The 15726-nt window shown below is 48.8% G+C and overlaps 1 protein-coding gene across 2 annotated transcripts in view; it reads left to right on the top strand.

Annotated features, from left to right (window-relative positions):
• SF3B3 (splicing factor 3b subunit 3) overlaps window positions 1–15726 on the top strand; it is a 152371-nt gene that overhangs the window by 52470 nt on the left and 84175 nt on the right. For both annotated transcript variants that reach the window (XM_085640008.1, XM_085640009.1), the window contains 3 exons: window positions 309–460; window positions 901–1056; window positions 5719–5874. In XM_085640008.1, the coding sequence (XP_085496134.1) occupies window positions 309–460; window positions 901–1056; window positions 5719–5874 (464 nt within the window). The remainder of the gene's footprint in view (window positions 1–308; window positions 461–900; window positions 1057–5718; window positions 5875–15726) is intronic.

Genomic DNA, 15726 nt, shown 5'->3' with positions numbered 1-15726 from the left:
TATGTTGCGATTCATATTTGGGGCAAATTAGGAGGGAGCCTATAAATTGATCTTAATTTTTCCTTCTTTGGCTCTAGTGTGAGGCAGAGTTTGTAATCTGTGTGCTGAGCTGCAGTTCTCATTTATTCTGCTGATTGCCACAATGTTTCCTGAACTGCAACTGTGCTTTGGTAATGATAGGTCAGGCCCAGCTACCGGTATAAATTATTTTTTATACTGTTTCTGCATTTAATGCACCGTGTCAGTCTTGTCTGATGTCCTAATAAAGCCTCTACACTGGCCTTTTCTCCCCATCTCCTCTCCCTTAGATGAGTATGATGCCTATATCATAGTGTCCTTCGTCAACGCCACCCTGGTACTGTCTATTGGGGAAACTGTGGAGGAAGTGACTGACTCTGGTTTCTTGGGCACAACACCCACCTTGTCTTGCTCTTTGCTGGGGGAGGATGCTTTGGTGCAGGTAAGCATCCAGTTACGTATTCCATTTCTTGTGGCTGTTTCAGTGGCTATGATGCCTTTAATGTAAGTCACACATTATTTGTTGTTTAAATGGGACCAACCGTATGCAAATTGCTTTTGGCCCTACTGCAAGGGAGCTGTAAATGCTGAATTTCATGCTTTTTACATTGTGGAATGAGACAAATAAGTTATATCTTCTAGAGTTGGCCTACCTGGTAGTGCAATTAACAAGCCTTTCTTTAGTTTCTACAAGATCTAAAGCTTTGCTCCCATGGACGTGTGCTGCAAAAAGTCAAAAACAATTTATTTTACTTAATGCATTCCATACAGGCATGCAATCCTCTAAAATGTGAATGCTTACTTTGCGTCTTCCTGGTTGTTTATCTACAAATCTGTGTATCTAAGCCAAGCATACAGCTAAGTCAATTTCTGAACTTTCAGGTGTACCCAGACGGTATCCGACACATTCGTGCAGACAAGAGAGTAAACGAGTGGAAGACACCTGGAAAGAAGATAATTGTTAAGTGTGCTGTTAACCAGCGGCAGGTGGTGATTGCTTTGACCGGAGGAGAGCTGGTCTATTTCGAGATGGACCCTGTAAGTGCAAAGTAACAAAGAGATCTGTACAATCCTATTATCTGGGCTTTTGGTGTGTGTGACTTTTTTCTGTTACATGAGTTAAGACTATTTTGGTGCTAGAAGATACTATCCACATTCCAGAGTTTTGCGGAAGTAAAATTGTATAGAGACTGGTCCCAGGGTTTATTCACTTTACTTGCTTATTGCAGTAGTAAATAACATTGCAATGAGAAATTTGAAATGGCGCGCTTATCAGCCAGCCGGTACATAGAAATGGGAGGGGTGGGTGGGGGTTTACAATATCCACACAATTGTGAATTATACGAGTTAGTAATCCTGCTTTATCAATGGAAACAGGAAAGACAGACATATTTTCAAGTAGGCACGCTCACTAAAGCACAGAATGAACAGCAAGGTATTTTTGCACTGTTGTGTTCAGTCTTGGGAGGTTTGAATTACGAGTGATTGAGGCTGGAAACTCATGGTAGTTCCTGTCCGAGATCGAGGTGTTGCTTGTCTCACAATGCAGTCCGTCATGCATTAGGGTGTGAAACTTTATTGACTGGAGGGGTAGTATGTGTAAGTGAGCGAGTATGAAGTCATTGGGCAGGAAGAGGACACAGGCTTGACAGAGTTTGCTGACAATGCATTTTAATTATCAGTGCTACAGGAGTTAGATCAGATTTATCTTCTTTGGATTTGGGAAATGTATTTAGCTTCAAGGAACCACTTGTTGGGAATCCTTGTCTCTTAGTGTGATGTTCTATTAGCTAAGCCTTTTATATGCAACTAGTGCTCTTAGTGAAGACATGTAATGTTGGGATGTCATCAGCAGAGTATGGAATAGATTGCCTACCGTATTCCAGGATGAGCAAGAGATGACCTGCAATTTGCTTTTCTGGGCTGGTCAGGCATGATGTCCCAGCTGTGCAGACTATTCCCCCTTTATGTTGCCATTTGGGGTTAAGGGTGATATCGATCATCACCATTGAATCACCTTTGATAGTCCTAAATATTAATCCTCTTCTGAGGGTAGGTTTATGAACACTTATTTTCCAGTAAAAATATGTTCATATAAAAATGTAAAAGGGACCAAGATAGCCAAAGCTCTACCCAGGTGCAGTCTGTTAAGTCTGCTCATTTGAAGCAAATCTTAACATTTGTGTGTTTTCACATTAGACCGCAACAAATACTATAGTTGAATATTTCACTGCTCGTACTTGGCTACCACTTGATGATCTCCTGCCAGATGGGTAGTAGTGTCCCTCATTTCCTCCAGAAAGCCAACAAATAATTTCTGGGTCAACCCAGAGATGATTTCACTTAAGTTAGCTGTTTCTCCCTGTATGACAGATGCTGCAATTGATGACATTTTTAGATCAGCCTATACCTTTTTGCAACACATTTCTGGCTGCGTTGTAACTTGTTTTGGAATTTGGATCGCTGCCTCCAGATCTGATGCTGGCCCCATTGTTGTCATTCACAAACCGGACAAACCGGCCATGAAATGTGAGTCTTACCATCCCATTTAGCTACTAACAGCAGAAGTCAAGATCTTAGCTAAGGTCTTGGCCAATCGCCTGATCCCAATTATCTGTAAGATTGTGCACCCTGACCATTCAGGCGTCATGCCCGGTGGCAACACGGCCCTTAATCTTCGCAGACTTCACAGGGTGATAGGGAGAGTCAATACTATTATGGAGGACGCGGCACTGTTGTTGCTAGATGCCAAAATGGCGTTCGACACACTTGAGTGGCCCTATCTATTTGCTCTTCTTGAACGCCTAGGGTTCGGCCCCCACTTTATTCAGTGGGTCAGGCTGTTGTACACGTGTCCTACCGCTAAGGTGGTGGTCAACCAACATACCTCCCAGACCTTCCACTTAGAGAGAGGAACTAGGCAGGGGTGCCCCTTATCACCCCTCATATTCGCTTTACTGTTGCAACCACTGGCGACCTGGGTAAGGGGCAACCCCATGATCCGGGGCCTGAAATGGACCGATCAGCACGAGGATAGGATCTCACTCTATGCTGATGACATCTTGCTCTATATCGCACCCCCATCGGCCTCAATTTACAGAATCTTGCACATATTTGCCATTCCGGCTACGCCATAAACTGGACAAAATCCATCCTGTTCATGCAACAGGGCCCTGCACCGCGGCTGCCGAAAGATACCCAAATCATCGTCGCATCTGATGGGTTCCACTAACTCTGCATTTATATCACCCCTCACCCAGATCAATTTTATGATGCCCATCTCCGAGCCCCATTGGCCAGGCTTCACAACGACATCTTGCATTGGCGGTTGCTACCCCTCATTTTGCTCGGCAGAGCAGCACTGTATAAAAATGCTGGCTCTTCCTCGATTCCTATGTGTTGCAGAACAACCCCACAGGGTTCCGGATGCCAATTTCGCAAGTGTGGAAAGCGAGGTCAGGACTCTTCTATGGGATGGGAAGAGCCCACGCATCGCAATACACAAACTGACTAGGGGGTGGTACGATGGTGGGATTGCTCTCCCTGGTTTGAAGCAGTACTACTGGGCTTCCCAGCTGGCGGTGGTTAATCAGTGGGTCTTCGCCCCGCAGTCTGAGCCGGCTTACCGCACAGACTGATGGCTTATGGCGAAGGGAGGCTATCAGTGGGCCCTGTACTCCAACTCAAGATGGCAGCACCTCACCGACCCCACGGCTCATATGGCGACACTTTGGTACCACCCCACGACAAAATTAGGGTGGCGCAAGAGACTTGCACTACTCACCCCGCTATGGTAATCTGAACAACTTGGTAGGTTGAGCAAATGCCCTGGCTTATCGGTATCTCCTCAGTGGGGGATCTTTGGAAACGTAAGGCTATGGTTCCCTTCACTGCTCTCCAAAAAGAGTACCAGCTGGCGGAATCGGGAACTCTCCGCTACCTTCAAATCTGTCATGCGCTTACCTCCGCCATTGGCAGTGATGGGGCATTGCCCGAGGCCTCCCCGCTGGAGGATCGCCTTCTCACTGACCCGTTGCCACGTCAACAAATGATTGATGAACAACAAACCCGACCCTCTGGTGTGTCTCCGGCAACTCTCGGAGACTGACTTAGGGTATCTTGATGACGACGACTGGCAGGAGGCCCTCTCCTCCCCCAGGGAAGTTGCCATCCCAATGCGCCTGCATCTTATACAACTCAAAATCCTGCACAGAATATACTTATCAGCGCATGCACTGGTCAGGATGGGCAGACGCCAAGACCTTGGGTACATTAGGGGATGTAGTGGCGAAGGTACCTTCTTTCACACGATTTGGGAGTGTCCGTATCTCTAATCCTACTGGGCCAAAATTGTCGATACCTTGGAGCGGGTGGGCGGGAATACGATTGGCTGCTCTGCTCATCTTTGTTTACTAAATGTGTGGGAGGCCACAGACTTAACCCAAACTGAATGCACATGGGCTTCCTTGGGGTTCGCATTCGCCAAAAGGAAAATCGCTCAGGGGTGGGGGTTGTTGATATCCCCAGGATTTCAAAATGAGTCAGAGACTTGGACAAGGCAATGATTGCCGAAAAAGACGTTTTCATACGTAGAGGTTGCCCTGGCAAATGGGATAGTAAGTGGGCGAAATGGAATGTTTTGCGGGGGAACTTTGTGTGTCACCTTCAATTGAATTGCAGAAACATGCCCTCGATGTTGATCGGCTCACTGTTTAAGGGGGATTTGTAGCCTTGAGTCGATGTATGCAACGACCTGCGAACCTCTATTGTCATTTCTCACCTCCATGCTTTTCTGTGACTCGCCATGGTACCATTGGTTTTGCTCAATATAAAGAGAATTTAAAAAAATCTTTGAAAAAAGCGTTTATGCTTTTGCACAAAGGCTTGGATATTCAGTGTTTATGAATTCAACCAAGAAAAAGATGATGGAAAACTAAGATTACCAGGAAGTAACCTTTTCTTCCTTTTACTAGCTAGGGTCCTCGGGTAACAAGCCATGTAATGTAACTATTTCAAATCGCATGTGGCCCTGTCTGGTGTGGCAGTGACACCAGAGTGGCCTAAGAAATGGCTTTGGTCCAAGCTTTTACTTTGGGCGGTCAAAAGTACTAGGTTAACAGTCATTGCTTGAGCTTGAAGTCACCTAAATGAGCCATACTAATACTACCTTTGGCGTCGGGGGGGGGGGGGGGGGGGGGTTGTTTCTCTGTCTTAAGTTTATGGCTTGTTGACCAGTGGTTATCCTGGAGATGTTTCTTTTTAGTAAATGTGGTCTGATTTCTAGCTTCTTGTTGGCTCTGGTCTTGGGACATCCTTAATGCTAAATACAAAATCAGTTTACTAAACTGAGGAGTGGCTTCACATGGGCATTCCTGTATTTGTGCATGCTTGGTGTCTTGCGCAAATCAATCCAAATCTATAGCTTGTGGTTGATTATCATATAGTCTAGCCTGGTAAGATATTTCACTTTTCTGCACAAAAGTGCATAGAATTGGTTAGAGTAGAGAAGTCTCCTAGGACATAGCTATGAAAGCATTAAAAATATTTTTGATTCCTAAAGCCTCGAGTCATTAGGGGGGTGGAGTATTTATGGTTAGATGTAGTAATGTAATATCTATGTATTTTTTGCTATGGGTGCAGATATGTAATGCAATGTATTGCCTGGATGCCAGTTAATCATTTCTCTCTTGCCTCTTGCAGTCAGGACAGTTGAATGAGTACACAGAGCGCAAAGAAATGTCTGCAGATGTAGTATGCATGAGTTTGGCTAACGTCCCTCCAGGAGAGCAGCGCTCACGTTTTCTTGCAGTCGGGCTGGTGGACAATACTGTCCGCATCATTTCACTCGATCCATCGGTAAGTAGAATGATATTTTGTCTCTTTTGTTTAACTGAAATAAACATCTAGTTGATTTCCTGCTGAGCTGCCTGTTCCTGTTTGCAAATTCCCTGTTTTACTTGCTTGCCTGTCTTTTAGCAACATGTTATCTTCTAAATCTATATAGGACTTTGTGGGAGAGTGGATTTCTGTTGCAGTACCCCCAGTTTGTGCCTAGTTTTTGATTCAACTTTGACTGACATGTACTGGGATCCTGCTATCCAGGTTCCCAGTACCAGTGTTCTTTCCCTAAAGCTGTAGCACAATTGGCGACTTGAGGCCCCCCTGTAAGTCCCTAGTAAATGGTACACCTGGTACCTTGGGTATTGGACTGAAGAGACTCCCCTAGGGCCTCCTCACCAGGCCTATGCGAACTGCCACTGCAGCCTGCATGCCCTGGTGCAGACAAAAACGACATGGCACTTTGCATGTGTGCCAAGCAGCACTGCCTGAGGTATAGGTAAATCGCCCCTCTATCAGGCCTTATATGCCCTAAGGCAGGGTGCACTATATCTCGGGTATGAGCACATCTGCATGAGCATATATGTCCCTACAATATGCCAGGGACGCCAAAAAGTGTACATGGCCTGGGAACTAGACAACTTCAGTTCCCCAGCACCATGATGCCTTCACTGAATCCAGGAGTATTTAATATCAAACACATCTTGAGAGGTGTCCCCTAAAAGCCTACTAACCCTGGTGTAGTTCCTGACTGGCTTTAGGCAGCCTGTTACGACCAGACATGTTTTGGGGACCCCTGCTTTTAGAGGCCAGACGCAAAGCACATACTGGGTGGAAGTGTCCGACCTCCTCCTCCAGGGTGATCACAGTGCTCGAGAGGGAAGCTTCAAAGGCCTTGCTAGCAGCAGTTGGCAGTCTCCAGTTAAAACCCCCACTTTTGGCGAGAAAACCGGCAGCAAAACTTGGAGTAGGAGGTGTGCCTCCCTTCGCCAACTCTACTCCTCAGGAGGGGAAGTGAAGCACAGTTTTCAGTTCCCACCATCTGAAAGATAGTGTGACTTATCCAATCAGGGCTAGGACTATGCCCCCTCCCACAGGAGGGTGGCATAATAGTGGGTGTAGACACCCCAGAAACCAGTTTTCTTTTTTTTTTTTTGGTACCTCCGTCTCAGATGCCTGTCCAAAGCCATACGAACAGTTTTTGGGTTTCTTTTCCGCCCCGTTTCATTGCTGCGGAGAACTGGGTTAAAATGTTGCTGCAACTCCCATGCTCAGAACATTGAAAGTAATCATCACCTAGGGCGCTGTCTTCTTGTTATTGATGTAGCCTCCCCATCCACTCTCGGAAAATGCCTTGGTATTTAGTCCTTCTAAAGTAGATAGTGGGGTAGTTCGAGGCATGTGGGCTGCTGAATTCATATCTGTGCATAGATCGCCGCCTAGTGTTGGGTCCGGATGTTTGCACGTTGTTGTCCTGGAAGAGTCTTCGAAGTATCCTGGGATAGGTGACTCCTCCCCTGGACTACAGTGCGCATGGGCATCCTCTCCATCCTCAGATTGTTTTTTTCCGCCATTGGGTTCGGATGTGCTTATCTTGACTCAAGTTAGGAAAAACTTTTTACAGGCCAAAAGGCCTTTAGTTCGCGTCGGTACTGTTCCCGATCGGTATCGATAGTATATTGTTAGTTTACTAACTTCCAGAACCAACTTTTTCGCATTTTCCCCGACCATCGACCCTTCATCGACGATGGAATCGAGGACACCATTCAAGCGGTGTCCTGTATGCAATGCGAAATATCCCCATATCGACGTCCATCCGGTGTGCAACAAATGCCTTTCACCGGATCACGACGAATCTACATGTATGGCCTGTGCCCGATTCCGATCCAAGAAGACTCTTCGGAATCGACGAGCAGCAAGACTCGAAGCGCAGCAAGCGGCACCGGCCCCAGCCAACATCTTCCGCGCCGAAGACGAAGATGTCGAAGACGTGGAGAACCTACCCTCCAGCCCCGCTTCCGAACACGACTCCGTATCCGAAGACGTCGAAGAACAACTCTTTTCCAGAGATGAAGCAGACACCGAGGTAGGAGACTACAATGAGGCCTTAGGGGCCGAAGAGAGTAGCTCCGGTGACGAGCAAGGCCTACCCATACAGACTGAGTATATCCCAGTGAGCCAGTCTATGGATCCGGTCGAGGGATCGCCTTCGGGCCTTACCCAAGACCTATCCCGCAGTTCTTCGGCCCCGCCCTCTGTCCCGGCCTCGGACATTCAGCAGCAGCCATTACTTCCCAAAAAGGCTGGTTTCCCTTCTTCGAAACCGAAAGCTGCATTGGTTCACCAGAAACCGAAACCGAAAGTAACGCTGGTCGGATCGAGGCCCACCACACCTTCGACGCCAGCAAAACCCGTCGGCGCCGACCGCACCAAACGAGATTTCGGTGCCGAGCTTGCAGCAGCCGACGTCGGCGCCGACACACGGAAAAAGAGCTTCGGTGCCACCAAACCTCCTCGGCTACCGGCACCGACACAATCGGCTCCGACCCCAAAGGTCAAACTGCCTGCTGCGTCGCACCCCGCTTCGACAGCACCACCAAAGGCACACTTATCAAAGACGTCGACGGCCATTGCCGCCCCTCGACTCGATGACTCGCCGGCACCGAAGAAGTCCACGCCCGCCTCTACAGAAACGGCCGGCACAAAGGACTCTATGGCACTCCAGGTGCGGACCGTTGCTGCGCAACGCACCAAACACAAAGCAGTCCTCCAGGACACGTCAGGCTCCGAGCCGATAAAAGCTCCAACGGCCTCTTCGGCACCGACCAATATCACTTTTGGCCTGCCGCCATCCACGGCCCCAAAACTGTTCCAGATCAGAACACTGGTCACCCACACCACGTTCACGCCTGCCGAACGCTCTCCTGCGGAGTCGTCTCCGTCACATGTCATCGACACCGGTAGGATGGTGCTCCACAAAAGGAGAATAACTTCAGAGTCAGCTTTGGACTCCTACCGGATCCCGCTTAAGAAAAACCTGCCGGTGACTTCGGAACCAGTTCTTTCCGAACCTCTCCACTCCTTTTACCAGGATCCACAGTCCTTCTCTCCCACACACTCCGACACTGACGTTTTGGAGGACTACATGGGTGACCACGTCCCCTACCCCGGAGAGATGGACCCTGAAGGCCAACAGGACCCTGACCAAGCTTGGGATGACCCTGTAGACTCGGGTGCACCTATGGATACACAGGACCCGCAACTCTATGGAGCAAAAACATCTCCCACAGAGGACACTGCCGCATTTAACGCCCTAATTGAACGTGCTGCGGCCAATCATGGGGTGCAACTCCACTCTGACACCGTGGAGGACGACTTTCTCATGGATACTTTCGCATCCTCAGAAAGGAATATAAAAACTCTACCCATGTTAAAGGGTGTCCTCAAACCAGCAAAGGACATCTTCAAGGAACCCACCAGGGCAAGAGTAATAAACCCCAGGATCGACAAGAAATACAGGTCGGCGCCTGGGGACCCTACCTACATTAGAGGCCAGTTACCTCTAGATTCCATTGTAGTTGCGAATGCTCGCAAACGGGCACACTCGCAAACAGGTGATGCTCCTCCCCCGGACAAAGAGTCCAAGGTGCTAGAGACCTCCGGCAAACGGGTTGCGGCCCAGGCAGCTAATATATGGCGCATTGCCAATACTCAGGCGCTCCTCGCCCGCTACGATCGAGCACACTACGACACACTAGAACAATTACTCCAACATCTCCCTGACCAATTCAAAGAAGGTGCAGAGATCCTCATCAGGGAGGGACAACTCCTCACAAACGCATCCATCAAGTGTGCACTGGATGCCGCAGATACAGCTGCCAGAGCCATAAACACTAGCGTCATGTTGCGACAACACGCCTGGTTGCGAATCTCCGGATTCAAACCTGAGGTACAAAATAACATCCTCAACCAGCCTGTCAACCCCGACTACTTATTCGGGCCGGAGGTTGACACCACCCTAGAGAAAATAAAAAAGGACACGGACACTGCAAAGTCCATGGGGGCTCTTCAAACGCAGTCCTTTCGGAGCGGCTCCTTTCGTCGCCCCGGAAATAGAGGAGCAGGTAGAGGACAGGGGTCACAGCAAACCTACAACAAAGGCAACACACAAAGCACCTACGATAAAAACACCCGGGGTGGTTATCGTGGCTCAAGCACAAAGGGCAGAGGACGCGGTTACGGCAACACCAGGTCCTCCCCCAAGAACAAACAGTGACGCCCTCTCCCTTCCTCCCGACCACATAACACCTGTCGGGGGAAGGCTACAAAGGTTCCTGTCCACGTGGAACTCCATCACCACGGACAGGTGGGTCAAAGACATTGTCAAATACGGTTACTGCCTAGAATTAACCTCAACTCCACCCACAATACCTCCAAAACACCGTCCTCTGTCCTCAGAGCACTTAACGCTCTTACAGCAGGAGGTGCTAAGCATGCTACTAAAAGGCGCAATAGAGGTCGTACCCGTCCACGAGCAAGGTACGGGGGTGTACTCCCTGTACTTTTTAATACCAAAAAAGGACGGGTCACTCAGACCTATATTAGACCTGAGACCCCTGAACCGCTACATTCTCTCCGAGCATTTTCACATGCTCACTTTACAGCAAGTCCTCCCGCTGCTCAAACAGGGAGACTTCCTGGCCACACTGGACCTCAAGGATGCGTATTTCCACATACCCATTCACCCCTCACACAAAAAATACCTCAGGTTCACTGTTCAGGGGCAGCACTACCAATTCAAAGTCCTTCCCTTCGGCGTGACAACAGCACCCAGGGTTTTCACAAAGTGCCTAGCTACTGTGGCGGCACATCTACGGAGGCAGCACATACACGTCTACCCTTACCTGGACGACTGGCTCGTTCAAGCAAAGTCAGCCCAGCAATGTGCCAGCCACATGTCCCGCACCATTCACCTCCTTCACAGTCTGGGATTCTCACTAAATTTCCCAAAATCCCATCTCCAGCCCGCACACGTACAACAGTACCTAGGTGCGACTATAGACACTCTCGCGGCCACAGCTCAGCCAAATTTAGTGAGGATCAACAGCATGCAAATGCTGATTTCCAAGTTCAAACCCCAACACTCCCTTCCTGCGCGAGTATTCATGCAGTTGATAGGCATGATGGCCTCCTGCATTTTCATAGTCCCACACACGAGACTACATATGCGCCCGCTTCAGGAGTGCTTAGCACGTCAGTGGAATCAGGCTCAAGGACAGCTGAAAGACCTAGTGTTGGTGAGCGGTCGGGCATACAACTCTCTGCATTGGTGGAATCCACAAAACCTTTGCAAGGGCCGACCGTTCCAAGAGCCTGTTCCACAAATACTGACAGCGGACGCGTCTCTCCAGGGATGGGGGAGCTCATGTACTCCACTACACAGTGCATGGACTATGGACAACACAACAGAAGAAGATGCACATCAACCTTCTGGAACTGATGGCAATCTTCCTGGCAATGAAGGCATTCAAAGTACACTTGTGCAACAAAGTCGTGTTGATCCGAACGGACCACATGACCGCCATGTACTACATACAGAAGCAAGGAGGAACACACTCTCCACAGTTGTCTCATCTGGCTCAGAGCATGTGGAAGTGGGCCATTCAGAGGAACATGTTCCTCATGGCAGAACACCTCCCCGGCAAGGACAACCAGATGGCGGATCTGCTCAGCAGACACAGCCACCAGATGCACGAGTGGGAGTTACACCCATCAGTACTCCAACCGTACTTCCAGCAGTGGGGTCATCCAGAGATAGACCTATTCGCCACAAGCGAAAACGCAAAATGCCAAAGCTTTGCCGCCAGGTTCCCACATCCGCAGTCGCAGGGCAATGCGATATGGATGAACTGGTCCGGCAGATTTGCGTACGCTTTTCCCCCAGCACCACGGATACCGCTGGTGGCACGCAAACTCAGACAACACTCACTGACACTCGTCCTGGTTGCTCCAATGTGGGCACGCCAGCCGTGGTACACCACCTTTCTCGAACTTTCCGTGGTGCCGCATCAAAGGCTGCGGATCAAACCCGCGCATTTGACGCAGAACCATGGAGAGATTCAGCACCCAGATCCGCAACAGCTGAACCTGGCGATCTGGCTCCTGAAGTCCTAGAGTTTGGCTACCTAAACCTGCCACCTGACTGTATGGACATCATTAAGGAGGCCAGGAGACCCACTACCAGAGCTTGCTATGCAGCCAAATGGAAAAGGTTCGTCATTTATTGTACTAATAATTAAGGGTGGGCGTAGTGGGGCTACGTGAAGCAGCACGTAGTGTGCCCAAATCTACGCACACTACGCGCTTCGCGTAGCCCCACTACGTGCCACCCACCTCCCGCCCTTCTTTTAAATAATATCAGCAATATAAAATAAATTAAAGTAAAGCGACTTACCGTAAGCGCGGCGTCTCCGGGGCTCCCTCTTCTTCGTGTCCGCGCATGCGCATTTGCCAGAAGAAATTAGAAACCGAAAGAGGGAGCCCCGGAGACGCCGCGCTTACGGTAAGTCGACTTACTTTAATTTATTTTTCATTGCTTATATTATTAAAAGGAGGGGCGGGAGGTGGGTGGCGGGTGGCAAGCAGCTACGCTTCGCCCTCGGCGTGTGCGTAGCGCTGCCCTGCTTCGCCTACTTCGGAAAGTGCGAAGCAGGCAGCGCTACGTACACTACGTGGGCGAAGCGTAGTGCTACGCCCGGGGTTACTAATAATGACATTAACCCGCTAGACGCATCCATACAAAACATAATTTGTTACCTCTTACACCTATACCGATGCAATCTGGCGTACACCTCTATACGTGTCCATTTGACCGCAATATCAGCCTATCTGCAGACCAGGCAGCACCTCTCTCTATTCAGAGTGCCTGCCATCAAAGCATTCTTGGAAGGACTCAAACGAGTCATTCCACCAAGCCACCCGCCGGCTCCAATGTGGAACCTCAACTTGGTCCTCACACGCCTGATGGGTCCACCCTTTGAACCTCTACACTCATGCGAGCTTCAATTTCTTACCTGGAAAGTAGCTTTCCTAGTAGCGATCACTTCTTTAAGAAGAGTTAGTGAACTCCAGGCACTAACCGTTCAAGAGCCATTTATACAGGTTCACGCCAACAGGGTCGTACTACGTACCAACCCCAAATTCATGCCCACGGTGGTATCGCAGTTCCACATGCATCAAACTATTCAACTGCCTGTTTTCTTTCAAAACCCACAAACTGTCGCAGAAAGAGCACTCCATACACTAGATGTGAAGAGAGCCCTCATGTATTATATCGACAGGACTAAGATCTTTAGGAAGACAAAACAACTTTTCGTTGCCTTTGCGCCACACCACAAAGGTAACGCTATCTCCAAAGCAGGTATAGCCAGATGGATCGTTAAATGTATTCAAATTTGCTATCAAAAGGCTAAACGCACATTAACGATTCCCCCACGAGCCCACTCAACACGTAAGTTAGGGGCCTCCATGGCTTTCCTAGGAAACATTCCCCTGCATGATATATGTAGAGCAGCCACCTGGTCCACTACACATACATTTACCAAACACTATTGTGTAGATGTGCAATCAAAACAGCAGGCAGCTGTAGGACATGCTGTTCTCAAAACTCTTTTTCAGACCGCTGTAGCTGGCACTGGTAGCCGCCGCTAATTGAGGGCACTGCTATGTATTCTATGCACAGATATGAATTCAGCAGCCCACATGCCTCGAACTGAATATGCTACTTACCAGTATGCATCTGTTCTTGGCATGTAGGGCTGCTGACATTCATATCGTCCTCCCCGGCGCCTGTAGCAGCTGCAGCTCTCAGAATTACTGTAAGCATGGTCATCACTTTCTATATCTACTCCATCACTGCCACAATGGCGAAAAACAATCTGAGGATGGAGAGGATGCCCATGCGCACTGTAGTCCAGGGGAGGAGTCACCTATCCCAGGATACTTCGAAGACTCTTCCAGGACAACAACGTGCAAACACCCGGACCCAACACTAGGCGGCGATCTATGCACAGATATGAATGTCAGCAGCCCTACATGCCAAGAACAGATGCATACTGGTAAGTAGCATATTCATTTCTTGTCGTACCCTTTAGTTAAGTATGTGTTCTGCAAGGTTTGGTGGGGGAGAATAGGAGGGAGTGATATCTTGACCATTTACTTCAATGAATGCAGTTGACTGTGTTTTGCCTAAAGTCATTGCCTGCCAACATGTTGTCTTGCCTTGAAAGATGATCATTCAGGCAGGTTAGTAACAGCCAGTCGGCAATTCCTCAAATTTGAATTTTTTATTTAGAAATTGTTTGTGGGTGGACATAATACAAAACAAGTAATTAAGGATTGCACTCTGCCTCCCATCTGGTTGCAAGATAATGCAGCAGAAGAGTACATCTGTTACCTAAAGAGCAAATTTTATGTACTCCTATTAACCAGCACCTGCAGTTCAAATCCTGGATTTTTTAAATACCTTTGAGAGATAATTTATCGGGTGCATCAACACGAAGATAAATGTAGGCATTGGTGTATGCATGAGAGCCTCCATGGCGTGTTTTTTTTTTTTTTTTTTTAATTTTGTGGACCGGAGCCTTTTCCCTTGTTAGCCTGTGCAAGAAAGTGCCCCTTTTTGACATGGTCACCCCCACTTTTTGCCTAGTATTTGATGCAACTTTGACTGAAGTGCACTGGGTTCCTGCTAACCAGGCCCCCCTTGCCAGTGCTCTTTACCTAAAACAAGGTAACCATTTAATTGTTCCCCAGTTGACAAGACCTTTAGCACCTTGTAAGTGCCAAGTAAGTGGTAACTAGGGCATGGGTACCAAAGAGGGTCCTTAAGGGCTGCAACATGTATTGTGCCACCCTAAATGACCCACCACCAAACTCATGCAGACTGCCATTGCAGGCTGTGTGACATTGTGCAAGCAAGTGTGAAAACACAACATGGCACACACCCAGAATGCCATGCCGACGGACACTGCATGCAATATACCTTAGAGGTGCCCCCTGAAAACCTACCTACCTACCTGCTATGTGCAGACTTACTGGTATCTTGAAGCCTGCCACCACAGATGAGTTTCTGACCCCCCTGGAGGTTAGTGCCTGCGTTCTCAGAGATTAGAAACCATGCCTGCTCTGGCAGGACTTGTTTACACCTCCTCCAGAAGGATGGCTAGTGAATCTGCATACCAAGGCCAGAGGCTTCAAAGCCTCTTCTGCCTTTGATATGAGACCCGGGCTTCCCCTAGACCTGGGAGATGGCACCCCCTGCCTTGAGGCCTATTTGGCACCAGGCGGGAAATTATCTATGCAAGGAAGAGTGATGCACCACCAGACCAGTCACACCCCTAAGGTGGGCTGCCTGATGTGCTCCATGAAGAAGGATTCCACCATCTTCTTTTTGGTGGAATTAGGAACTCTGGAACAGAATTATGCCCAATCACCACAGGAAATGCTCATTTAGGGGGTGCAGTAACCACAAGGGAAAGAAGGCCATTGGCTACTACCCTTCATTTCCCCATAACTCCCCTAAATTGAGTAACTAGGTGGCCCCCTGACACCAGGAATTCAGATTCCCCTGACGCCAAAAGGTCCAAGAAGAGCCGAAGGAGCGAGAACAATGGACTTAGTCACCAAACCCTGCCTGCTCCCGTCTCAACAATCCGACCTGAAGTGGCGGAACCACTTCCCTGCAGGCTCCGACCACAACGTCCGGTTCACGGTTCTGCTGACCACCAGGACCACTGACACAGAAGCCCTCCAGGAGGAGGTCATCATGCTCTAGGAGGTCAGATCAGTTTTCCCACCAAGTGAGAAGAC

Source organism: Triturus cristatus, chromosome 12, assembly GCF_964204655.1.
Source record: "Triturus cristatus chromosome 12, aTriCri1.1, whole genome shotgun sequence".
Classification (NCBI taxonomy): domain Eukaryota; kingdom Metazoa; phylum Chordata; class Amphibia; order Caudata; family Salamandridae; genus Triturus; species Triturus cristatus.
The sequence above is the reverse complement of the archived record's forward strand: the minus strand, read 5'-3'. Positions and strand labels throughout refer to the sequence as shown.